The 26383-nt window shown below is 43.1% G+C and overlaps 1 protein-coding gene and 1 long non-coding RNA gene across 2 annotated transcripts; one reads left to right on the forward strand and one right to left on the reverse strand.

Annotated features, from left to right (window-relative positions):
- Positions 1-2933: 2933 nt before the first annotated feature.
- On the reverse strand, positions 2934-10931 carry LOC135307666 (uncharacterized). The gene is made up of 2 exons (XR_010368358.1): positions 8502-10931; positions 2934-6339 (listed from the first exon to the last, which is right to left on the reverse strand). It is a non-coding gene; the product is annotated as an uncharacterized LOC135307666 (long non-coding RNA).
- A 2089-nt stretch (positions 10932-13020) lies between these two features.
- On the forward strand, positions 13021-25739 carry LOC135307667 (complex I assembly factor ACAD9, mitochondrial-like). The gene is made up of 17 exons (XM_064432065.1): positions 13021-13110; positions 14446-14547; positions 14716-14822; positions 15538-15638; positions 16299-16377; positions 17284-17464; positions 18057-18130; positions 19352-19427; positions 20117-20187; positions 20518-20637; positions 21263-21391; positions 22145-22224; positions 22714-22840; positions 23539-23616; positions 24103-24231; positions 24973-25045; positions 25496-25739. The coding sequence occupies exons 2-17, from the start codon at positions 14526-14528 to the stop codon at positions 25594-25596; spliced, it is 1548 nt and encodes a 515-aa protein (XP_064288135.1). The 5' UTR covers positions 13021-13110; positions 14446-14525; the 3' UTR covers positions 25597-25739.
- Positions 25740-26383: the final 644 nt, after the last annotated feature.

Consider the following 26383-nt stretch of genomic DNA (forward strand, 5'->3'; position numbering starts at 1 on the left):
TCGTGACTCTAGTTCCAAACCCAGCTGCAAAGGCACTTAGAGGAAGCAACAAAATCACACCGTCAGTTTTTACCCAGGCCGTTTAATGAGCTTAAAGGCTTGCTGTTACTAAATAAAATAATTCCAGTTAGCCCAGGCCATACTGGTTTTACTTATCTACTGGATAGATGTTCGCCACCATCTGGTTAGTTCTTATTTCCAAACTTGCCTTGACAACGTGCTGCTTGCTGAATCTGAGGAAAGCTACCTTTTACACCAAACCCCTGGACAATTTTACACACATAATGAAAAGCTAGCCTATGGAAAAAAAACAGGGAAAAAAGTCAGACAGAACCAAGTGTTGCATTCTTGCTCTTTTACTCTCAATGGGCAAAAAAAAATAAGTAGACCTGATATGGTTGATGAAAGTACGTAAGTAAACTTTATATAATATAAATATATACATATAAATATATATATATATATATATACTGTATAGTTAACATTTGTGCTTGGAAAGAAATTTTTTCAGTCCACAAAACTAGCAGTATAGACTTTACTAGGAATTCCACTTACTTGATAGGACAGTATAATAGATGAATAGCATATGAAAGTAGACCAAAACCATTAAACGTTAGAAACCAATTTCAAACATTTCAGTATTTTCATCACAAGTCCCCTGGACTTGTTAAGATTTCTAAGCAATCATTACTAAATGTGCCAAGTAACATAGCATTTAAATGTTATAGTCCAATACTGCTTTGTATAAATCCTTATTTTGTTAACACGATGATATCATACGTAATCAGTATTAGAGCTGCTCTGCTATTTCAGGTAAGCAAACTCGTTAAGATGCAGTAATTATTCCGTAGCAATGGAGGGTGCCCACCTACCAGGGGGCACCTCCGAGCATTGGTCACACAAGTTCTTAGACACTTTAAAGGCTGTGATAACTGTGAATTTACATGATCCACATTTCTTTTGTAAGCATATGGATTGAACGAGCACATGGGAAGAGTTCCGCCAGGTGCATGTAAACACTGCAAAAACATTCATCTCAAACATGAAAATGGCAAACCTCCATCCTTCTCAGCTACTTTGGTTCCTGTTTACCATAATTGCTCATTTTTACCCCCAGTGAAGCTGATTTCTAGTCCAGAGTGTTTCCAGTGGAAGTGCTCTAAAACTTGAAGGTTTGTTTTAGAATTTAGTATAGGGTTTATATATATATATATATATATATATATATATATATATATATTAAAAAAAAAATTCAAAATCTGTAATTCCATGTAGCCATGTGCTAGCAATGAAGTGGCTTTACCATTTTTACTCATCACATTTGTTAGTTTGAAACACCCAGCACTCAGCAGGCTGAGTTTATGCTCAAACCTTCACTTCCATAGTCCAGTTAGTTGCAAGACATCACATAAAAATAGGCTGTGCTGTTGTTGCTTATGTGTTATAACCAAACAATTTGCAAATTTCTCTACAATTTGTATCCCGAAATCCTGTACAAAGTTATCCATGGCACCTACTTTGTAGTTTCAGCACTTTGAGCCACTGCAAGGACTTAACACCTAAACAGTAGAGACAAAGGAATCACAACTGCAAAACTGTACCAGCCTAAAAGCAAACCTTGAAGAGGATGAGCAAAAAGTTCCAGTGAGAGATGGGTAAAAGTAATCACAGCTCCAACCAGTCGGGTTTCTGTGTAACAGAAAACAAACAGTAATAAAAGCGTCCCAAATCGGGAGGACATGGGAGCAACAGAGTGACTTGTCCTGTTGGCTTGCTCATGGCATCTCTAGCGTGGGGAGGATGGGAGAGGTTCAGTCATTTTTTCCCTTTCATACCATGGATACCACAATACCAGCAGAACTGCAAACTGAGCACTTTGTTCACCTCCACAGAGAGCAAATACAGCAATCTAGAGTTTAGCCTTTTGTTTCCAGCAGTTCACGTTTGTTTCACACATGTGCAATATGTTTTCCCCTTCTGCTCCTTCTCCTCAGAATGATCTCCATGAAAAGAAAACAAGTGATTATTATTCTTTTTCTGTGTCACTCATTCTATTCTAAATTCTGCGGCTTACCTTAAGAGGGCTCACCTGGGTCCCCTGAGGCTCTGTTCCTTGCAGTTTAAAAAATATCTACTGTTCTTATAAGGGAAAGTAGAACTGTCTGCATGTCATCTAATGTTATTAGTGTGAGGCTACACTCTACATATTGTATAATTGCAAAATATATCAGTGTTACTGTTGATATTAGTTGAAGTAAAGTGATAACATGTTTCAATATGTAGACTTTTCTTCATACATCTGTACCAATAGTAGAGTCTAACTGTAATTTATAGGTTGTTCCAGAAAAGATGAAGAACCATTTAGGTGCAAACATCTCTGAGAAACTGCATCTTTTAATTAAAACAGAGGTAAGAAAGCTCCTCTTCACTGGGTGATGGAGTCTGTACTTGTTTCAGATGCAGAGGCATAATGGAAGTAAAATTCTGTAGATGGAATAAAGGCAGAATATGCAGTAGCAGTGGAGAGGAAAATCTGACTCACTGTGTTGATTAACGCTGAAGGTGTTAAATCTCCCAGATCTGCATTTGCTTTGTGTTTAAAAAACCCTTTCATTCATTTAAATTAGAGTTACATATATTCTGTGCTTAAACAGTGAGCCACAGTTTAATGCCTGCCCACTGATTTTCCATGTGCAGTCAATGTATTTGTGAACCAAAGTGTTGAGGAGATGTCACAAATGTGCATGCACAGAAACATTTCCACATGGTTCCATGGACACTGGGGAGGAGAATGTGCCTGCCCTGGGCCTGCAGGGAGTGTGAAATCACAGATCACTTGGAGGCTGGTTAGAAACCAAAACTGGTAACCTGAGAGCACGGGATTTGGAAACTCTGTTCTTGCTCTTTCAAGCCAAGGAGGAGAAACAGTGGACTTTACTTTTTTTTTTTTTTTCCTAGTTTTGTTCTGTTTTGTTTCTTAGACTATGTGTTTCTATGTACTCCAACCAAACAAAAGTGTCTTGGTGTCAGCACAAGTCTCCAGACCTTTGCTGCTTGTATAGGGTCATAGTAAAACCTCTCTGACTCCATCCTTGATCAACAGTTGCTTAGAGCAGTGTGGGTCGTGCCTAGAATAGGAGAATTCCAGCACTTAACACTGCCTGGGGTTAAGAAAATGAATTAAAATGAATTCTTCAGCCTGCAGACAGGAGTAGAATGGAGAGGGTTTTTTATCAGATACCATTGCCAATTACAAACTGGTACAGAACTGCATAGACTGACCGTGATTCTCTCTTCCCATAAACGATGTGGCAAAGCAGTAATGCTGATTTGGACAAATGAAAGGGAAATGTAAAGAATGAAGGTGTGGCAACAACAAAAAAAATCTTTTCTGGGACAACAATCAAATATATATTTGGGGTTTTTATTTTTTTAAGTTAAGAATGAAATGTAAAACAATGTAAAGAAACAAAAAATCAAAGTTCATCCTAATATAATGTGCGCCTTGTATTGCTAAAAAAAAGAGTCTAACATACAGTGTAGAATGATTTTCCCATCATGTACTGCATGCAGCAGAAGCCTCTTGTTTCTTGATAAAATGAGCTGAAAGACAGTCAGCAGATATTTAAACACTGAATCTCTAGATGTTGACTTGCTGTTCCATATGAAGCTGTGTGTTTTCTGCAGTTAAGCATGCATTTTGCTGTTCCCTTGTAAAATACCATTGCACTTCTTGACTGAAAAATGGATTCTCGTGTATATATTTCAAAGAAAAGTGGAACCAATAACAAGATTCAATTTGGAAAAGAGAAAAGGGGGTGGTGAAAATGGGACCAGTAGGGGGAATAGAGAATTATCTAAATTGTACATAGTGTGTAAATTAGCATTACTATAAGTCTGCAGTCACTTTGAGGTTGCCTATCTCCTGCTAGGAACTTAAATCAGCTTTGAGTTGTATTAAACTGTTAGAATTAGGTCTTGAATGCAGACTCTTAAAGACTTCAAAAATCATTATGCTTACAAGAAGCTTCTGTTCTGGGGAGGCTCGAGACCCCTTTTGTAACTCTGGGGAAGAAAGGAGTGCTTTCATTTTAATATGCATTCTGTTTGTAAGTAGTAACAGACCCTATTGATGTAAAACTATAACTGTGATCATGTGGAGAAATCAAATAAATCATTTAAAACTCTTTGTTTCTCATTTAATGCAATCCAAGAGCTTCAACTCTTCATATTTGAAATGAAGGAAATTCCTTCCAATGGTATCCTGGTCCTGCTGAGGCAGTGGGATTTGTGCTGCTCACTTCGGAGGGGCCAGGAACTGAGGATCAGGTGGAGGAGGTGGTGAGTGGAGTCTGTGACCCGTCCTCACTCAGCTTGGTGGGGTAGTGCTGAAATAAATTGAGTTCTAGAGTCACTAAAGAGCAATGAATCCAACAGCCAGATGTGCAGACAGGGAGAGAGTGACTCCAGCACCCAGATGTGCAGACAGGGAAGCACGGCAGAGGTCCTGGTGGACAATTCCTAAACCCTCGAGCCCCGGAGAGTGCTGGCAGCTTTGAGACCTTCTGTCCCAGGGGCTGTGTGTCCAGCTGACCCCAGGCAGCCTCAGGAGCTCCTGTCCAGGGCACTTGTGCCCTGCCTGGGCAGGGCCCCGTTTGTCCTTTCCAGGGTCAAGTCCTGGGCTGCTCCGTGGAACCCCCAGGAGCTGGCAGTGCCTCGTGGCCACGGGCAGGGAGCCCCGGACCCCTCAGCCCAGCACCGAGTAAGTACTGCCCAGTTACTCCTTGTCCTCTGTTTGTGTGTCTCAGTTTCCAGCCCTGAAGGATCCTTTGCCACACGTGACCTTCCCAGTGTTTGAATTGCAGTTACACTTTGACAATCACCTGTGGATATTCCATTGTGCCCTGAACTTGGTGCATTTCCAGCCTTTCCAGGAGATTGTAGTGTGTTCTGGAAAGCCTGGCCAAGCTAATGCTCAGCTGTCAGTTAAACTAAACACTATGTTTGCTTCTGTTTTCTACAAATTTTAGGACATTCTTGAATTATTTTGTGGGAATAGTCAACTATGACCTCTTTCTGGAGGGCTGTAATTTCAGGATGCGCATCTTCACCAATTTTTTTTTTTGGTAGGTAAGTACCCACTTACCATCATCCTCTGTGCCACTCTCTGAGCTGTGGGAGCCCTTTGAAGGTGACCAGTGAAACATCCTCTAGTGGAAGTAGAAGAATTTGCAGAGCTGTTCTTCACAGATGCTTCTATTCCTGGTTTAGAAATTAGGATTTGTAGAACTTTAGCAGATTTTGAGAAGACAAGAGGTTTGCACGTGGCAGTGCACTCACAGATTGTGGGAATGAGTCGTCATGCAATAAACAACTTCTCAAGCTCTTCTAGATAGCAACTTTTTAAAAACAGGTTCTTTCCCAAGAATTTTTGCCTTTTTTTTTTTTGTTGAAATAAAGAAATGCAAGATTAAAAGGACAGAAAAACAAAATAAAGATCTTCAAATGTTTTATCTGTATCTTTCTTCAGATTTTTGTTGACTTAACAATCAATGAATTCTATTTAACTTTGTTTTTTTCCAGTTGGCCTTAATGATTGATTTTGATTCAGAGTTTCATAAAAACAGGTATGGTATTTTAGCATATATTTATTTTAATAGTTGTGTAGTGTTTTATTCATCTCCACCCTGTGTTACAGCTGCATTAAATACACCTTTTCCAAAGGAATCTTTCTGGATTTTTACCCTGCTTAGTGATTTTGGTGCCATATTTTGTTGATGTAAAATTCCTGGAAGGGAACATAGCACAACCAATTTAATAGAAATATCTGAACCACACAAAAAATTCATTTTAGGTGTAGTTTTTTTAAGTAAGCCTTCTTTCTGTTTCCTATTATTTCAAGAATTAAAGACAAATCCTGTATTACTCAGCAAAAGTAAATCAACTTCAGGATGAGGCTGGTCATGAAAGTTAGGAAAATCTTAAATTAATATTTCTGCTGGAAGTACTTCCTCAGCTAAGCAAGACTTAAATGAAAGTTGTGTGTGCATGATGCTGACTTGAAGCCATCACTTCTTCACTTTTTCAAATCTTTAGATTTATCATTTTTGCCATGTGAATAATCACACATTTTTAGGGATAAAATGGAAAAAAAAACAACAACAAAACCTTTATTTAGCATTTTTGCAGTAACTGAGATGTGAAATTAGCAGCATGGTTCACGAGACACAGCAGCTGAAAGCAGCCACAGGAGAGTGCAATCCATCAGCTCTGCTGGGTAACGGCACCACTGGAGCTTTCATTTATTTTTCATCCTTGGACACAGTGCTTTAGACAGGTCTGTGTAATGAGCAAAGCAAAAATAATCTGTCTTTAACAAGATGAGCAGAGGAAATTCATTCCAAGGCAAATGAAATATTAGGAGGGCATGATGGAAATGTCTTTTCTCTGCAGTTTCTCAGCTCTGCCACAGCACAGTGCCTGGTTTCTGATGAGGAGATGGGCCCTGGGTGAGTGTCCAGGGAAGTGGGAGAAGCAGGGACCGTGCAGGAGTTCTGTGACTCAGCAGTGGGATCAGAGTGAACCAAGGCTGGAAATTAGTTCATTTAACCATTGCCAGTCTGACTTTGTAGTGATTTTTTATAGGAGCAGAGCTCAGCTGAGTGTGGGGCCCTGAAGGGAGGTGCCCACCCCCTGAGCATCTTCCCCCTCCACCAGCTCCCCGTGTTCTCTTGGCTGATATTCCTTCACTTGCTGGCTAATATTTCTTTATGCCCATCTCCAACAAGGAAGAACATTTTTATTTAATGATTCATCCTGTATATTGTCCTTGCCATCTTTCTGGTAGTCTCGTGTCTCTGCTTCTGCCTCAGCCCTTACACCAGGCTCCAAAAAATGACTCTGCTGTAATTAAAAATAACATCCAAAAAAACCCCAACCAAACCCCAAAAAACCAACCAACCAAACACACCCCTGCAATCAGCAGAGTTTGAGATGCTTCTGTTGTCCTTCAACCCCTGAAATTGGAAGAGCAGCAACATTTTCCAGCCCAGTGACGAATGTGCTGAATATTCCAATTCAGACTTGGAGCATCCCACGTGTTTATAGCCCTGAATTTTCATGGCATTTCAGTAGGTTTTAAAAATGTCCTTGATTATGTGCTAACTCCTCTGCTATGCCAATCTGTACATTTTCAAAATCTTTTGTTTGTGTATTTTGTGCCTAAAGGAGGAGGAAACTTTGTTTCTGCTCTTCCTATTTTTTTTCTACTAGTACAATATGCAGTTTCCTGGGCTGTTGCAATATTCCATTACCCTCCTCACAAATTTCCAGACTGCCAGCATAGCTTCATGCAAAAAAACCCACAAAAAACCCAAACAAACAATAACAACAACAACAACAAAAAACAAACAAAACAAAACAAAACAAAAAACAAAAAAAAACCCAAAAACAAAAACAAAAAAAAACCCCACAAACCCAACCTGTCTATATATTAGTAGTGAACCACAGGGGACATGTCCTCAGCAATTCCTCTGACTGCAGGAATTTGAAATGCCTTTGAAATAAAGCTGGTGAAAAAGCACTGGCATTTTGGGTCATCTGTTTCTCTTCCCAGATGAGAAAAGGGAGAAACAGATGCCTCATTGAACTAATAAATAAATAATAAATTAAATTAATAATAGAAATATTTAACATAAATATATAAATAAATTATTTAATAGAAATACTTAAATTATTTGATATAAATAATGTAAATAATAGTTTATTAATATTGTGCTAATAATTATTAATGAAATGTTCTTGAGTTCATGGAGCTCTTCCCTTGTCTCTGACATTACAGTGCAATGAAGGTTATTTTGGCAAAGAGCTTCTTGACCCATGTCCCTTCTGTATCCATTAATAGTGCCAAGATGTGCTTTAACCAGTTGCTGCAAGGTCTTTTTATAGCCAGCCTTGGCCTCTCACTCATCACTGTCCCCTGTGTGTGACATAAAGGCAGCACTCTCCAGGCTGGCCCACAGCTCCTTGGGTGCAATCCCACAGCAACAGCTTCTTTCCTGCACTGAGCTCAGGTCACCTCCCCTCGCTGAGCCAGAAACTTGATTTCAATACACTCTCCGGCACATTTTCCCTTGCTTGAGAAACTAAATCTTATTTGGCTGTTAAAAAAAATTATAGCGTGAAATAAAATATAAAATACTTCAAAACATGAGGCAATTTAGTGCTTCCTTTTAATCTAACATGGCAGAGCTGATGGACAATTTCCCTGCAAGTGCCACCTGACGTTGTGAGAGTCCCTTTGACTAACAGAATGGGTCTTTATTTTTCAGGTGGTTTCTTAGATGGCCACAGTCCAGTCAGTGTGAATGGACAAGAGCCTGGACGAATTTATTGATGTATTTATACAGTGACCATGTTAACATCTGGGTTTCAAACACATCACATCACTTGCACAGCCCACAACCAGGAGCAAAAGTGGAAATACCCGTTCCTGCCCTCACCTTTCCCAGGATTTCATATGTGAAACAGCTTTTTAAAAAAATGTTCCAAGTCAGGAGGTGATGCAATGAGCACATCATCGATGAGCACACGCCTGTGGGAAAGACAATTATGGATGTCAAGTGCAAAACTTTCATACCATCTGTCAGCTTGAACAGGAGCAAACAATGATTGCATAAAGAGAGGAGGAATTGTATGCATTTTCCTGGAAGTGCTGCAAAGCCTGGTGAATGTTTTTGTAAAGTGGTTTAGTAACACTTTTTCAGTAAATAAAATATCTATGTCTCAAAGACCTAAATGTTATCAGGTCATTTTATTGCTGAATACCAGTTTTTAAGAAGCTGCTGGAAAAATATGGAAGAATAAAAAGGAAAGCTGAAGGGTATTTTTATTGTAGTCATTTACTGATCTCCACTTCTCTTGCATTAATTCCTTCTCAGGAAGAAATTTTTCCGCTTCTGTGTGGAATGGGCTGAAATGGACATCACTGTGGGAGTTGTGGTTGTTCACAAAATGTAGGTTATGAAGAGCTGTAACAGCTGAGGGATTGGATGGCCCAGGAAGGGAACCTGAAATGATGGGAACACGTGGATGAATACCTCAGTGGCAGAGACAGCAGAGAGGAGTCATAAATAAAAGTGGGGAAAGGAAAAGGTCGGGCATATTGCTGAAGCAAAAGAGAAAAATACTGTTTTAACTTTTTTTTTAGTAGATGGTGCAGTTCTGTGCAAGGCAGTTTGAAGATGTGTCAGGTCAGGGTGGAGGGATTCTGCAGAGAACTGCAGCTGCCAGCAGTGTGATTTCAGCTGTGGTTACACACAGCACTGGATGGGACAAGATCTGTGGTGTGGCACCACTGGTGCCAGCGCAGGGACAGAGCATTCTCCGTGCCAGTGATGGTCCACCTGCAGTTTCGTGCTGTGGGTGTGATATCACCCCCTGTGACTGGAAAACCCCAGGTGTTTATTTATTCAGGATATCCCCACAATGCCATCCTCATGCTTGCTGAGTGAACACACAGGGTGGGGTGTGCTGGCTGCTGCCTCAGTTCTTGTGAACTTCATGATGAGGCATCTTTTCCCTGTGCTTCCCAACTGCCCAGCCTTGTTTTCACTCTTTGGATCATTTTCTTCAAGCAGTTTGTACCACGCTCTGTTTATCCTTTCTTTCAAGCTGCCACATCACCCCTACATCACCAGAACCTGCCTGACTTGTCTCAGGAGAGGGTGGCCTCAGTTTAACCCTTTCATTCCTGATATTCAGTCTGGCAGGTGTTGTGGGACCTGCACCTCTCCTGCCCAGGAAGATAAAAAACTAATTTTTTAATCATTTTTTACCTCTCCTGCCCAGAGCTGGGATGTGACACTGCTGTGGCAGTGCCACCCAGGTCCCCTCAGAGGGACATGGTGTGGCTCTGCCCCATTAACCCCACATGTCACAAGGCTGAGGCGTGTCCCCTTCTATCCATACCATCAAGCACTGGCACCTCATCACTGCACCCCAAAGACTGCCAAGTGCTGCACCCAGCTCAGCGTTCCCCACCCATTGTTTGCTGCCCGGGAGGATTAGACATCACCTCTTGCTTTTCCACCTTTCAAAACCAAAAGAAGCAGGATAATGTTACTTAATGAGAGCTGAGCACATCCTCACCTTTTCCTGATCCCTCACTCTCAGCCCTTCTTGTTCCCTACTTGCAGTACAGTCGAGAGGCAACCAACATGGCAATTTATTTGTGTTACAACATTAAAGGATTTTCATTTTATGAGTCATAAGTAAAGGAAGCAAAATAAGTGAGTTCATTAAGCCTGTGTTTACTTGTTCTTTTTGCAAATGCCATTTTGTAACATTCTGCAGTTCCACACAGACCAAAGCAAAGTCAAGGCAGGTGGACATGGAGATGCCTAAAATGACAGAGTAGCGGCAGCCTTTAAAGGGCTTATTTTATCTGAAAGAAACAGTTCAAACAAATTAATTCTACCCTTGAGTAAATGAAGCTCAACACACCTTTAACAGCCCTTCTGTGTCGGTGAGCAGCCCCAGCCACCTGCAGGTGAGGCAGCGGCTGTGGGGTGATGGTGCCACAAAACTGACCGTGACCTCCCGTACAGAAGGGGAGCACTGAGTGCTTCTCAGCCAGATTTCAGTGAATATCAGTAATTTCACACAGGTTTGGCACCTGGGTTTTTTAAAAAAAGACAAAACCTGCTGCCAGAGGGATGGCAGGGAAAGTGAAGGAGGAGGGGGATGCTCGGTGCAGGGCAGCGCTCTCGCAGGGCACAGCGAGCAGACAGGTCTTTGACACTTGTTTATGTGCGGGAAGGGCTGCAGGAGTGCGGGGCCGCTCAGGGGAGGTTGGAGCTGCTCACACCATCCTGCCCCGGCTCCCGACACACGGAGGAGGGGGAGTCAGGCTTGGATTTAGGAGATTCGGGGGCGATTTCCACGCTGCAGCCCAGCGTGTCCCGCAGCTCCAGGAGGGGAAGCAGCGATCCCTGCCTGCGGTGCTGCTCGCGGGCTGGCCTGCGCCGCTGCTTTCGCTTCATGAGGGCGATTCAAAGGCTGCACCAAGAGCTGCTTCTCGGCGGGACCGTGCGGCTCGGGCAAGAGCTGCCGGGCCGGGGAGGGGAGGGCACCAGGGAAGCCGTGAGGAAGCCGTGAGGAAGCCGTGAGGAAGCCGTGAGCGGCGTTACTGCGGGCCCTGCGAGCGAAGCGCCGCGGGGCTGTGGGGCCGTGCCCGCCGCAGGTCACCCAGATGGAGCACATCCCCGCGGCTCCTGCGAGCGAAGCGCCGCCCCGTGAGGCGGTGAGGCCGCGGGGCTGTGGGGCTGCGGGCCGTGCCCCGCCCCGGCGGGGCCGGGTGCTCGGCGGTGCCGTCAGCGGAGCGCCGAGCGCGGCCATGAGCGCGGTGCTGCTGCTGCTGCGGGCCCTGCGCTCCGCCCGGCCCCGGCCCCGGCCCCAGCCCCAGCCCCAGCCCCGGGCCGGCCCCGCGGCCTGCGCACGGCCGCGCCCCGCCGCGCCTTCGCCAAGGAGCTGTTCCTCGGCACGCTGCGCAAGGTGGGTCCGCGGGGGGCGGTGGGGGCCGGCCGCGCCCGGGGGTCGCTGCCCTTTCACCGGCGGACAGCGGGGCTGGCACGCACCGGGGGCTCGTCCGCAGCAGCGCCAGGGCCTTTCCCAGCTGCTCATCCCAGCCCGGGCTGCGGGCGTTGCTGTGAGCCCTCGGCAGGGCCCGGCCCGGCCCGGCTGCCCCGCAGCCCCCGGGTCCAGCCCTGCGGAGCTCCCTGCCCTGGCTCTGTGTGCCCCTCAGCTGCAGCCGGGTAACTGAAGGGAGCCTTTGCACACAGAACAGGCGATGGGGCTCAGAGTGACCCAAACAACGCCGAGAGCCCCTGTGCCTGCCAGCCCCGCGGGTCCCCTGGGCGCTGCCTGTCGCCGTGCTCCCCCTCTGGGCATGCCGCTGAACTTGGATGGCTTCGTCCTCTGGTTGTTCTTCAAGGATGGAGGCTTCTTGTAAATCTCTGCCTACAGTTTTGGTAGGAAAGATTGGTGTTCTTGTGGTGCCTTGAGATGCCACTGGACAAAGAAGTTAAAATCTGAGATGGAACGCTGTATTAAGCAGAGTTTGTTACTGCAGGGCTTAGAGTGTGCATTTATCAGAGATTGCAGGGTGAAGTAAACGGAAAGAAGGAATAACTCAAATCCACTGAAATAAGTTGAGCAATAAAGTCTGTTTCAACAGAGCTTGTCAGATAAGGTGTTAAAACAGGCAGCACTCAGGCTCCACTGTGTTAAACCCCTCTACAGATATGTCTGGAGTGTTTCTTCTCTCAAGTTTCAACACAGCAGCTTTCTGAAAACCTCTAACATTTCACAGGTCCTGAATTTTTGATGCTGATATATTGCTCAGAGTACCATGAACAGATTTGTGTGGACAGAGATAAATTCTTCTGTTTAAAAGGGGAAAGGCAGTAAAAATCAGAAGTGTTCTTCTCACGTAGCCTCCCACTCCTTGTGTTCCTTGTTTGTATTTTTTACCAATTCCAACCTGTCAGGCTGTGCTGCTTCCAGTTCATGGCCAGAACACCCTGGGGATGATAAGGAGTGGTGGGGCTCACTCACCTTTGTCCTCGAGGCATTAGCAGGTGAAATGTGCTGGGTGTTCGCAAGGGACAGTGCTCATGGGCTGAGCTTTGGAAACATCAAACTCATTTTTATCAGTCCCTGAATAGGGTTAAAACTCATGGGTGATGAAGAACTTTTGCATCCTCGTGGTTCTTAAAGGATCTCTTGATTTCTCCCTCATGTTTCTGTTGTTCAGTTAACACCCTCTGGTCTGGTTTTGATGTGAAATAAAGTTGGGTCCTGTGGAGCCCTATTTCTGTTTCGGGACATTTTCCACAATTCTTAATTTGCACAGTGTTTTAGAGTCTTTGCAAGGCATATCTCCCATGATTTTTATTTTAACTGCATGGTTCGTGTATTAAAAATTATTAAATAATTCTCCTATTCTCCTATTTTAGGAAGAAGTTTTTCCTTACCCAGAAATTAGCAATGAAGAACTGGCAGAAATCAACCAGTTTGTGGGACCTGTTGAAAAGTTCTTCAATGAAGAAGGTATATTATTGTGGTTTTATCCATGCAAGTGATTTAGTGATTACAAAATTATTTCACTATAGCAGTTTCCATAAGGTGTTTCAAACATTTAATTTAGTTTATGCATTTATTGCTGCTCACACAGTGATGCTGATTCTGTAGCATGTCCATTTGTGGCTTTTTTGGGAAGTATTTGGGTGCTGATCAGAAGAATTAAATCTCCAAAACAGGGGAAAAACCAAGGATGTAAAAGAATTCTGGGATAAAGATAGGATTTGAAATTGGTTTTAGCTCAGCTGAATTGTGCTTCTAACTACTTCATACATTGTGATTTTTTTTTTCCTAGTTCTAGTTCCTAGAACTTTATAGCTGTCCTACTCTGCTAAAACTGACCGTGGCAAAATGCAGCAGAGATACTCAGAAATGCTGGCTCGTTGAGGAGTTATGAAAAATCAAAAGCATTTCTGTTTTTTCAGTATTAGAGTAATAATTCCATTTGGGAAAGGCCTTATTACCGTCTGCATTCCAGAGAGCATTGCAGGGTGTTCTTCCATTCGTGCTGCCTTGGATAAGCCAATTCCAGAGCAATTGCAGAATAGTGGTTTGCACAGACAGCAATTTCTGGGGCAGTTAAACAGCACTGTCTCAGCCTTCCCATTGACAGAGGTTTTCCAAACTCTGTAGGAGTTTGGAGAAGCCAGTGATTGTCACACATCACAATTGGCAAGATCCAGGTGATTTTAACTGTAAAATTGTAGTGTTGCTCACTGACAGTAAATAAAGGATTTATTCAAATTACATTTTTTAACTCTTTGCTCTGTGGGGGGGAACATGGTTCATGGAGTAAACAGCCTGATGTTTAGGGAAGGAATAAAAGGGTCAAATTATGGAGTCTGGAGAAAGTATGATTCCTGTTTGTTTTCACTGCCATGGTACAGAACAGCTCTCTTAATCCCCCAAGAATCTAAAATCTCCTAAGAACAAGATTTTCTAATTTCCTCATTTATGTACTTTTTTTTTTCTTGTATTCACGACCTAGACTTAGTTCAGATAGAGAATCCTGAAAATACTTTGCTTATTCCAGTCTTGGAATCTGCTGGCATGCAGAACCAGTAGAAATGTTTGAGAAAATGAAATAAATGCTGTATTTTTCCCATTTGCAAGTCTTTTTCCTGAATATGTGGTGAGGACAAACAGGATGGTCAGGCTGAAGCTAGAAAGAAGAAATTCTTGTGAAGCTGGGAATGAGAAGGGTCATGAGTGACTGTGGCCCTGGTGGGGGAATCCTGTAGCCTCCCAGCTGCTCTGGGCACTGAGAAACACAGTGTTAAATGAGAAAAAATTCTCTATTTGTAGTGGACTCGAAGAAAATCGATCAAGATGCAAAAATCCCACCCGAAACCTTACAAGGACTGAAGGACCTGGGTCTCTTTGGCATGCAGATTCCAGAGGAATATGGTGAGTAAATGCCACAGAAGAACATCTAGGGGTGCATTTTGTGCCACTTTTGTACCTCTCCAGTTAAAGCTGCTACATTCCTGTATTTCTGTACTTGAAATGGATTTTTGGGGGAGCGGGGAAGTGGCACAAAAAATGTACTGAAATAAAACCTGGTGCCTGTTCCAGGTGGGCTGGGCCTGTCAAACACCATGTATGCACGTCTGGGAGAAATCAGCTCCCTGGATGGCTCCATTGCAGTGACCCTGGCAGCTCACCAGGCCATTGGGCTGAAGGTAATGCTGCTGCTCTGGGGCCAGGGCTTCTGCACAGATTGCATGGAAAAGGTGAAGTGAAAAATGTGGGGCTTAGGGGGAGCAAATCAGAATTACTGGCAAAGCATAAATCAGGTTGTTGGTGTCTGCAGCAGCCTCTGCCACTGGTTCAGTGTGAGACAGAAAGGCTGCATAGGAAGTACACAAGGAAGTTACTATTAGGATAATTGTTCTTAGGTGAATGAGTCCAAGTTGTTTTTTTTTTTTAAATTGGCTAAACTTGTCTAAAGTACCTAGAATAAATAGAATTGAAGCAGTATCAGGGGGGCTCAGGTGATGAGGAAGGAAAGAATTCAGAAAAGAGGAACTTTGGCTGGCTGGGGCTGCATGTTGGGGGGCCTAGAGGAGATAACTCATCTGAGAGAAAGTGTGTCAGTTTTGAACTTGAATATAGCCTTAGGTATTTACCTTTTTAGTGCTGGGTGGATGGCAGAAAGAAGCTTGAAACCACACTCAGTTTGTTATAGCAAGAGAAGATTCCTTGTGGAATTGAGCAGAGAATGCTAATGAAAAAATATTTTAATGACTGACAAATAATACAGTCTTGTTGATTAAACTGTCTCTTGCTATGCCATAAAACTTGCAGATGAAGCTTTCTGAACATGCTGGAGCTTGTCAGCTCCCTCTCTTTTCCCACAGGGTGATGCTGCAAAGTTTCCTGTGCTTGTTTCTGCAGGGGATCCTCATTGCTGGCACCGAGGAGCAGAAGGCCAAGTACCTGCCCCGCCTGGCCTCGGGGGAGCACATTGCTGCCTTCTGCCTCACCAAGCCCGGCAGGTGCTGCTGCCCCACAGCCCCACAGGGGCTCACTGCCTTAGCTGCATTGCTTCATACCTTCAGGCTTCTTTATCTGGGGCCCATGGCTTCAGTATATACATCTGTGGCTTAGTTTTGGTATTTCAAGGAACACTCCAATTACTCTTTCCCCAGCATGCTGCTTTTGGCAGTGTCCATGAAATCCTTGATTCTTGTTCTCATCCCAGGAATTCATTTACTTGAAAGGATGCTTTGTGCTACGTCAGAAATAATGTGCTGTGACTGTTCTGGGATGCTTTCAGTTCTTATTCAAAATATAAAAGCCTGTTTTGAAGGAGCTACCAAAACTAAAAGGAAGAATTTTTGTTGTCACTTAAGTGAGAGGCTCATTGTGTGTTCACATAGCTCAAAGTGTAGCTCCAAAATGTTGCTTTTGTGGCATTCTACACATTCTGGTCAGGTTATAATCCTGATAACATGGTAATGAGAAGAAATGTCCCCTCAGGTAACTTTTAGAACTGTTCAATCTAGTGAGCTTGCTTGTTAGTTAAAACCTAAAATTTATATACTGCTATTTGAGACCCCCTCCTTTTTACAGAATAGGAAGAGGGGGAATATGCAGTTTTGTTTTTTTAAAGCATGTTTACTTCTTTAAACATTCGTAACTTGTTTGTTTTCTAGTGGGAGTGATGCTGTATCCATCCAGACAAGGGCAACCCTGAGTGAAGATGGGAAACACTTCCTGTTAAATGGCTCCAAGGTACCTACTCACAGACTGGGAACAGGAAAGGGGTTTCTTACAAATGTAGGAAGTGTTCTTGTCTTTTGCATCAGTCTGGAACTGGGAGGTTTCCAAGCTAGAGGAGAATGACCCTGTCAAAAAGATTAGGCACAAAGGGAATAGAAAATTATTGTTAGAGAATTACTGCATTAAACTCCTGGTAAGGAAAATGGAAAACTACCCTGGGTTCTTTCTCTGTTGGCCATTTGTGTGTTCAGCTTCAGGGCGGGTTGGTTTCTTAGTAAATCAGCCCCTTCCATGACAGCTTAGGTAAAAGGAAACCTGAACCTGTATTTGACATCTCTTCATTCTGCAGGCTAGATTTTAAAATAAAACTTGATATTTAATTAGAAATAGGTCTGCTTGGAACCTTTCTGTTAAAAGAAACCGTGACAAAAGCCAGTCTTGAAGAAATCAGAGATGTCCTGGTTTCAGCAGTATTAGATGCGTTGCAGACTTGGTCTGTAGTTGTTGATCCATTTGTGGTGTGAAGAGACCCACCCTGGGGGAGAGGCTGATCAGAGAATTTCTCATCAGAGTTAATTTTTGGCCACAGGGTTTGTCCAGTCTGCATTGCCCCTGTATCTCTCAGGTGCCAGCAGCAGCAGGATGGACCAGCTTTTGTGGAAATGCACTGTGGATTTTAATTTAATGCATATTGATACTACATTCTGGTTTTAAAGTTGCTCTAAACTGAGCACATGTGGTCAGCTCTCCTCAGAAATGTGCTCACCCTGGGAGCAGACCCTCATTAGAACTGAAGGGAAGGAACAGCAATTTTTCAGCACTCTGTTCTTTTCCCAGCCTGTTACAAAACCCTGGAGGGCTGTGCCCACAAAATCAGCACATTTACCTTTCTTACACATCTTCCCTCTCTCAAAACAGGTCTGGATCTCCAATGGTGGCCTGGCCAGTATTTTCACAGTGTTTGCCAGGACAGAGATTGTGGACAAGGACGGGCAGGTGAAGGATAAAATCACTGCTTTCATCGTGGAGCGGGACTTCGGGGGCGTCACCCATGGGAAACCCGAGGATAAACTGGGCATTCGAGGCTCCAACAATAAGAGCCACCTAAAACTGTTAGCAGAACTTGTTTTCATAGTTTAAGGTTTTATTTTGGTTGGATCATCTGAATTCAGGGGCAAATCAATACGTATTCCATGTTACAGTATAAGTTTCATGTTTCTTTAGCTGGCTTTTCCCAGGAGCCCTTCCTGACGCAGGGTCTGAAATAAGAAATCCAATTTGTGGAGTTCATTCACTGTGCAGTGAAAGAAATTATTCAGGAGTCTCAGTGGCCAATAGGTTTAATCTAGAAGTCCACGTTCTTCAGCTCTTCTAAGCTTTGTAATGATTGCATCTTTTCACCATCTTGGTGACTGTTCAGTCAGTTCCTTAGAACTAGAAATAAAGACCAAACTGTAGTTCTCTGTTTACACAGTGTATATTCATAATATTTTAAATATTTTACATCAATAACTGATGTCAGCTACAGCCTTTTCCCAAATTCTCACTTCTTTGGCGAAGCATGTATAATTCTGTCATAAACAATGCATTAGGAAGACTTCATTTCCTGCTACAAATAGTGACTTAAGTTCCTGAATGTCTTTTAAGTATTTCTGTGTCATATTTGATCAAGTGTTAATTCTGTGTTTCAGCCTGTGAAGTACATTTTGAAAACACCAAAGTGCCTATAGAGAATGTAATTGGAGAAGTTGGAGGGGGATTTAAGGTAAGCAGTGGAGAATAACTACTGGTGATTTATAGAAGTCTGAAGGAGGCTGTTTCCCCCCGTGCTGAAGTTTCCTTGTGGGTGGTGTGAGCACTGCCACACTCTAGGGTACAGGAAGAGAGATTCCCCCATTGATCTGTAAATTGGTGTCACTGGACAGTGCACAGTGTGCCATCATCTCAGATTTCTGTGTTTCTTCTCTTCTTGTTGGGCTTTTGGTTGTTTGTTGTGGTGTCCCCTCAGAAGAGGGAGTGACTTCAGCTGCCCTTCTGCCCTGAATGGAGGACATGTCCTCTGCTGGTTCCAGAGCAGAATGTGGGAAGGGAGACACCCTGGCACAGGCTGTGTGGATGTCACAGGGAGTGCTGGAGGCATGCCCAGCTCCAAGGTGCCCTGGCTGTCAGGTGCTTCTCCAGGGCTGCCCTGTTGCACAGGGAAATGCTGGCAGGACCCCAGGAGAGAAAACCACAGGTGGCCTTGCAGTGTTACCTTTCTCTGAGAGTGTGACCTGGGGAGTTGCTAACCTGCTCTTACTCCTTCTCCATTTCTTATTCCTGCTGTAGCAGGCAAGTCCAGGCCTAAGTGCTAAAAGAAATTATTTTCCTTAATGTAGTAGAGATTAAAAGAAGATTGTTATGGTGCCTTCCTGACAAGTTAAAATGTAGGACAGTGACTTCTTTCCTAACAGGCTTTGACATGAGTCACCCATGTTGAGAAACAACACTACAGACACCAGACTCCAAAATCTATTTTTTTTACGTTATTGGTCTGTATTTCATTTCTATACCTCCTTTCTTATCCCTTCTGTGATGTGTTGCTGAAAGCCACCTGAGGCAGAGAGCAGCCATCACAGGTCAGCTGCAAGGAGAAATACTGTGGTTTTCTTCATCTGATAAACTGGAGCCGTGCTGTCCAGCTGGAATGTTGTTTACCAGCTGCAGATAAATGCATTTTTATCTACATTTTACCTTCATCTAATTAGAGATTATTTCCAAGTCACCGGATCATCTACTTCAGATACAAAATTGGATGTAATGGGTGGCAGGAAAAGCCCAGTTTTGAAGCATTTTCCTTGGGATGCTGAGAGCTGTGGTGGCTGATGTGAGGGCACTCTCCAGGACTGGCAGTGTGTCCCAGTGAGGAGTGAAATCCAGGGAACACAGAAGCAGGAAGCAGTGACCTAAGGAGAATGTGGCCTAAACCCCATCTGTTTCTTCACAGGTTGCCATGAATATCCTCAACAGTGGAAGATTTAGCATGGGCAGTGCATCTGCTGGAATGATTAAGAAGTTGATAGGTGGGTGAATTGGGAGCTCTGCATGGCTGGGTGCCAGCAGAAACTGCTCTGCCTGAGGCAGATCATGCAAGACATTCAGAGTGGGAGCAGGAGTCTTGACCTTGTCATAACAGGCTTTGATATCTTTAAAACACGAAAATATGGTTTTGAAAAATTAAATTAAAAGCCTGCTTGCAGAGGTTTTGAAATAAAGGTCTTTTTCCTTTTGTACAGTGTAGATTCAGTTCATAGAGTGGGAGGTTATTGCCTCTGTTGGACTTCCCTGAGGTAAAATGTTATTCCCAACAAAAAAACCTCTGTACTATTGATTTTAGAAGGTGTAATCTCCCCTGGAACCTCCCACCTGAATAACTGGCTCAAAGCTGCACACAGTAACTAGGGCTAAAACTGCTTTCTGCCAATTATTAGCCAAAACAGTAACAGAAGTCTCTCTAACCAATTAGCACCAAACCTGATCACTTCTCTTAAGAGTACAGGTTCATACCTCTGGTTCAAAAGCCTTTGACAGGCTGGTCCCACACTTGGTCAACACCATCAGTGTGAGGGTGATTTTCACAAAGTGCTGCTTCTGGAACAGCCAGGGGGCTCCTGGGCACAGACTGGAATGTCACCGCCCAGGGAAGGACACCAGCTGCTGGAATGGTCTGTCACAGCCCTTCTGAGAATGACTTGTTTTTCTTTCTTTGAAGAACTGACATCAGAGTATGCTTGCACCAGGAAACAATTCAATAAGAAACTCAGCCAGTTTGGATTAATTCAGGTAACAAAACATGAAACACCTAAATCTCTGTGCGAAGTGCCAGGACATAGATTGCATTGGGTGTATTTTGGCTGTACTGGTTTAAAGGATTTGCTAGAAATTTGTGTGAACCTGGTGCTGACTTCTGTACACTGATCTTTTAAATGTCCAGAATGATAAATGTATAAAAGTATTTTTTATTTATTGTTGTTTCAAAGTGGTACTTTTTATTGATTGATTAATTTGATGATGTAAAACATATAAGAACTGCAGGTCTTTTTAAGTTTGAGGGTTGATTGTGGACTTTTGCATCTGAATTTCTGTACGATTCCTCCTGTTGCTGTGTGGCAGGAGAAGTTTTGTTTGATGGCTGTGAAAGCCTACGTGATGGAGAGCATGGCTTACCTGACTGCAGGGATGATGGACAGGCCAGGCTTCCCTGACTGCTCCGTCGAGGCTGCCATGGTCAAGGTAACCAGGGCTGGGAAAAGGCTCAGTGTTCAGCCTGCAGAGGGCTGAGAACTCAGGGCTGCATTTAGAGGAGAGAAGCACTGCAGCCAGGTGGAATGACAGATACTGTTCTGTCTGTACCCCACAAGCTCAGACTCGTGCAAAATAAAACCAGCAGGGAACAGGTTGAGAATGTCACAGCCGCTGAGCTGGCGTCTGAGGAGGCCTCACATGAGCACTGGGACACTCAGTCACACTCCAGCTGCCATCCTGGCCAAGCTGTTGCTGTGCCAGCTTTCCCAGGGAGCTGATGGCACAACAAACCCTGTGGAATATCCAGGCTGTGGCTGTCAGGGTGTCCCTCATGGTCACTGCAGAAAACTCCTGCTCTGGGCTCCAGCCAAGCAGCTGCAGCTGCTCTCCCTGTGTGGGGCTGCCCCTGTCCCTGGAATGTGGAGAGTGCCCTGTGCATTGCATCACTAAATTTGACAAACCCCTGAGCCACAGGGATACTGCTCCAGGACCGGTGTAACACACAGAAAACGCTGCAGCAGTGTCCTGTGGATACAACCCCAGAGCAGGGCATCCTGTGTTTATTGCTGATTTATTATCTACTCTCTGCTGATCAAACCCTGTTCCATGGCAGGTGTTCAGCTCTGAAGGTGCCTGGGCATGTGTGAGTGAGGCTCTGCAGATCCTTGGAGGCCTTGGCTACATGAAGGATTATCCTTATGAACGCTACCTCAGAGACACCAGGATCCTGCTCATCTTTGAGGCAAGTACCAGGATCCCCTTTTTCTGCAAACTGCAGTTCACACCTCCTATAAAGGGGAGTAGAAACCTGAAGGTTTGATTGACCAGGATCTTGTTCCTTCAGCTGCAAAGTCTCTAACAGTAAAACTGCAGGACTAACCTTGTTTTCTTTGGAATATCAATAGTAGTTCCCTATAATCAAATAAGCTATGATGGCTTTTACAGACTGACCACAGTGTGAGTTACAGCAGTAACCTTTCCTCTTGTGTGCTTCTCACAAGAGAAGCAGAGAAACTCATAAAAGATCAACTTAGACATTTAATTAACTTATTGATGGCTATTTAAATTAAAAGAAAGGTTGGTTCTGAAGCTTGTTCTCTTTCCAAGCTGGATTGTCAGTGACCCATCATGTGCACATCAGAGTCACTGTCAGACTTGATTTTAACTCAGCTCATTTTGAGCAGTTCTACAACTATTCAAATATTCCTTCACTGGAACAGTGCAGAGCATTTTTAATCAAAATGCATTTTGTCTGTTTTCTTTTACATTGGGGTATATTTGTGTGTTTAATGATGAGGGGCTCAACTTCTGCAATGCCCCATGAAATCAGAATTAAAACTGAGATAAAGCAAAAGGCGGCAGTTTATGTGTGGGGAGAGTCATCATGTGGTACTGGAGCAGTGGGAAGAGCACAGGGGCACAACAGACCTGCTTGGAAAACACTATTGTAAACTCTGGTTACCCACCTTCTCACTTTCTCTTCTGCTTTTTCCAGGGCACCAATGAAATCCTGAGAATGTACATTGCACTGACAGGGATGCAGCATGCAGGGAAGATCTTAACTGACAAAATTAAGTATGTTCTTATTTATTCTTAATAGTTTAAAATAAACTAAACAGAATCAGATAACTTTATAGATAAGAGGACAAACTGCAGGGAATACCTGCAGTATTTCTATTTATTGTCTGTAAAAGTTCACTGTTACAGGGACTCTGTGTTTTTAATGGGATGGTTCATAGATTTAGGAATTGTAGCATTTAATGCATTTTATCTTGGACTTTTACACAAGCTGTAATTATTTCTTTCAAGACCAGTAATTAATATTTTGTATCTGAATGAAGTTGTATTGACACAACAGCTGCATTGTGCATATTGAGTACTGGTCTCTGGAATTCCTTGTGGGTGTCTTGGAGAGCAGCTGATGACTCTTAAGGCTCCACAGTTGTTCTCCAGACTTCACAGCAGTGGATCAGGACTTGGTGCTAAAGTATTTGGAATTCCAACTGGTTGTGTCTGAACCTCCTGGAATTTTTTTTAACAGCCATTCTTTCCCCAACATTTCAGAGCAATCAAGAAAGGAAACGTGGGAGTGGCGCTGGGGGAGTTCCTGACCAGGTTACAGGACACCCTGGGCAGGAAGGTGGATCTGGGGCTTGTAGGTGACAGTGGGGTGGTGCATCCCAGCCTCCAGGTAAGGGCCTCTCTGCTTGTGTGTTTGTTCCCTTTGCTGCTTGCCACAATTTCATCTCCTGGTTTTGCAAACCAAAATGTATACCTAGGGGCAGTGAGATTTTTCAGGGTAAGCAGATGTTGGCACCATGACAGGGTAAGAAGTTACAGTTATTGTCCAAGTATCAAGGGAGGATGAAGGCTGCTCTAAGCCTGTGTTTATACCAAATCCAGTTTTAGATCCATTTGGATAATTTGTATAAATTGAGCCTTCACCATATGAAAGCGTTTTTAATAGCTGCCCTTTGTTATAAGGTTAGTTACAAAACAGGAGTTTTTCCTGTTTAATTGGAACAGAGTTTCAGGTCAGAATGACTGTGAATTACACATACACATACTTGCTTAATCACTTAGGAAAAGGTTTTTATGACCAAAAATGAATGTTCTGTTAATAGGAAAAAGATAAGGTATATTTTTCATGGGGCGTTCTGTTAGTTACTTTTGTTATCATAAGCCTATACTAAAAGTTACTGAGAGTAAACTCCAGAAAATTGTAATGGATCTTTGAGAGAAAGAAATGTGCCTGTCTGGCTTTTAGCAGCAAGGTGGATGAATGTTAAAAAAGAGAAAATCCAGTATCCTCTTTAAAGGGGGTGGGGGTATGTTGCTTTTCTGTTATAAGACTACTCAAATTGTTCTATTTTGTGTTTTGTTTTATAGGAGAATGCCAAGAAACTTGAAGAAAACGTTTATTATTTTGGAACTACAGTCAGGGGCCTGCTAAGTAGGTTTGGCAAGGTAACTATTTATTTTGTCTGTTGTCTTTGTTACTGAATAGTTTATCCTCAGGGCCCCACTGGAACCTGCAGGGGACTGAGTGTGGCAGGACCAGCACTTCCTTCACATGACACCTTCTCACTGGGTGTGAGAAAACACACTGACATTAGGTACTCAGTGTAATGGGCAAGTTACATTGTTAGAACCAAAACCAAAGTACCAGCACCCTCAGTGAATTGGTTGTTTTCTTCTTGTGTAAGCACAAATCCTGCTGCTACAGGCATTTAACAAAGTGGTTTAAGGCATACATCAATATTACAATTTTACAAGTAGAATTTAAAAGGTGCAGCTTAGTAAACCCAAAACTAACAATGATAATTTCTGACCTAGGCTAGAACCGGTTTATGCGAAATAAAGCTGGACCTAAACATGAAGTATGGACAGTGATATTTGGTTAAAGTTTTAAATTGACAAACCACAAGCAGATAATGATTTTCTCTCTCCCAGACAATAGTGGATGAGCAGCTGGTGCTGAAGAGAGTGGCAGATGTGGTGATTAATTTGTATGCAATGACTGCAGCCATCTCCCGGGCCAGCCGCTCCATCAGCATCGGGCTCAGGAACCATGACCACGAGGTGAGTGTCCCTCAGCACCAACCATTCCCACTCAGGCTGTGCTCCTGGCAGCAGGCAGGCTGCATCTCTGGGGAATTACAGCAAACTCTCCCATAAAAGTGCAGCAGAACGTGGCTAAACCTGCCAGAGTGCAGGAGCCTCTCAGGGGCTCTGCTTGTTGAGCTGCACACTTTCAACATGTTTAAAATACTTCTTTAACACATACACAGACATTTAGAACCTCACCACAACTCTGCACGTTCTCTCAAATCTGTTAACACCATGCAGTTCTTCCCAAGCTCTTTCCATATAATCATTAATAAAAACACATAAGCACAACAGTATTTGGGCAGCACAGCTCAGGACAGGAAAGGACAGTGCTTATTTAGTAGCTCATGTAAAGTTTCATGGTAACAGTGGTGTTGCAGCACAAGAAAAATTTGCTCCAGATCAGTGTGAAAACAAATCCAACGTGATGAAGGTTTGGCTTTGGCCTTGAGACTTTGCTCTTTGTGTGAGCCCTGCTCTGGATTGATTCCCAATCAGTCTTGGAGTAGCTTTTGGGCGAAGGCTCATCCCAGCCCTGAGCCTTGGCAGTTCTCTGGCCTCAAAGGGAGAGCTGAGGCTGCACTGCACATGACTGGGGTTCAGGGCACCATCATCAAAGAGCTTTGAGATGTTTAAATTACTGTATTCTTACTACATGGTTTTTGTTATGAAATTCATTCACTATTTTTAAACTCAGTTTTACTCCTTTTCCAGGTGCTTCTTACAAATATCTTCTGCACAGAAGCCTATTTCAAGAATAATTATGCCATGGCTCAATTAGAAAAATGTAAGTACTATAAAATAGTTCTTACGCTCTTCTGTCTTTCAGACTGTAATCAAAAAAAGGTGAGTTTGATGTGACCAACAGAAGAGTTTGGCTCCGCTTTTAATTGAAACAAGCAGCAGAGCTGGAACCTGTTGAAAAGAGTCTCTTCACTTCATAGCTAAAGCCAACGGCCAGCGTTCCTTATTGAGGAATATAATATCTACATTTCATGTATATACTTCTGACAAGTAGCTGATAGAAATGAGGGATTTGGACTCTTTGGGAAGTACTGACCAGCTGGGCATTGGGTCTCTGAAGCTCAGTCTGTAATAACCAGTCTTTTTCAGAAGAAAATGTTCAATTTCTTCCTGGCCCTCACACTCTTGCATTTGTGTTCAAAAACACTTCTTGAAAGAAATTTACAACAGCTCTTTGTGGTCCCTTAGTTGACTTTTCTCTCTTTCTCCACAGATGCTGATGAAAACCTGGATGATTCCATTAAAAAAGCTGCAAAGCAGATCCTGGAGAAGAGGGCATACATCTGCTCTCACCCTCTGGACAGGACCTTCTGATTCCTCCCTGAGAGCAGGCACACATGAATGTCAGTCAGGGAGGAATTTGCTGCAGTTCCAGTATTTGGCATCTTAAAAGCATCTGTTATTTAATGTCCTGACTAAATGTAACTGTGTAAAATAAAACTTCTTTCTAACCAAAATTTCATAGGAAAAGGATAAATACAGAGATTTCATTTAAAGCTGAAGTTATTTTATTACAGACATACATACATACATATATATATATATATATATATATATATATATATATATATATATATATATGTCTGTTTCCCCTGTAACTGGATAAAGACAGGTGAGGTTTAGATGGGGAGATGTTTCTTCCTAGGAAGGGACTGTGGGGTTTCTCAGTATTTTTGTACTTCAATCAGCTGCTCATTCACTGAGCAAGCCTGAAAGACTTGGGTATACCTGTGTTTGAGGATTCCAGGATGAGGGAAGAGATGAGAATCTTGACTCCATGTTTCAGAAGGCTGATATATGAGGATATTATATTAAAGTACTACACTACAACTATACTAAATAGAGAGAAAGAATTCATCAAAAAGCTGGAAGGGAAAGCAAAGGAATGAATAACAAATCTTGTGACTGTTCACAGCTTTAACACAGGTGGCTGTCATTGCTCATCAAGTAAAAACAATTTCACATGCTGGGTAACAATTCTCCAAATCACATTCCAAAGCAACAAAACATGGAGAAGCTGAAGCTTCCCAGCTTCACAGGAGAAAAGACCCTGGAAAAAGGATTTTTCATAAAATGTGTCTGTGACACTCGTAGAATGAGA

Source organism: Passer domesticus, chromosome 9 (genome assembly GCF_036417665.1).
Source record: "Passer domesticus isolate bPasDom1 chromosome 9, bPasDom1.hap1, whole genome shotgun sequence".
Classification (NCBI taxonomy): Eukaryota; Metazoa; Chordata; class Aves; order Passeriformes; family Passeridae; genus Passer; species Passer domesticus.

What these genes read in the sequence shown, in the direction of transcription:
- LOC135307667 (XM_064432065.1), top strand. Translation starts at nt 14,526, where the DNA reads ATGCAGATTCCAGAGGAATATG. An exon ending in TGGTGCATCCCAGCCTCCAG is followed by an intron (nt 22,841 to 23,538) that starts GTAAGGGCCTCT and finishes TTTGTTTTATAG; the next exon opens with GAGAATGCCAAGAAACTTGA. An exon ending in CATGGCTCAATTAGAAAAAT is followed by an intron (nt 25,046 to 25,495) that starts GTAAGTACTATA and finishes CTTTCTCCACAG; the next exon opens with ATGCTGATGAAAACCTGGAT.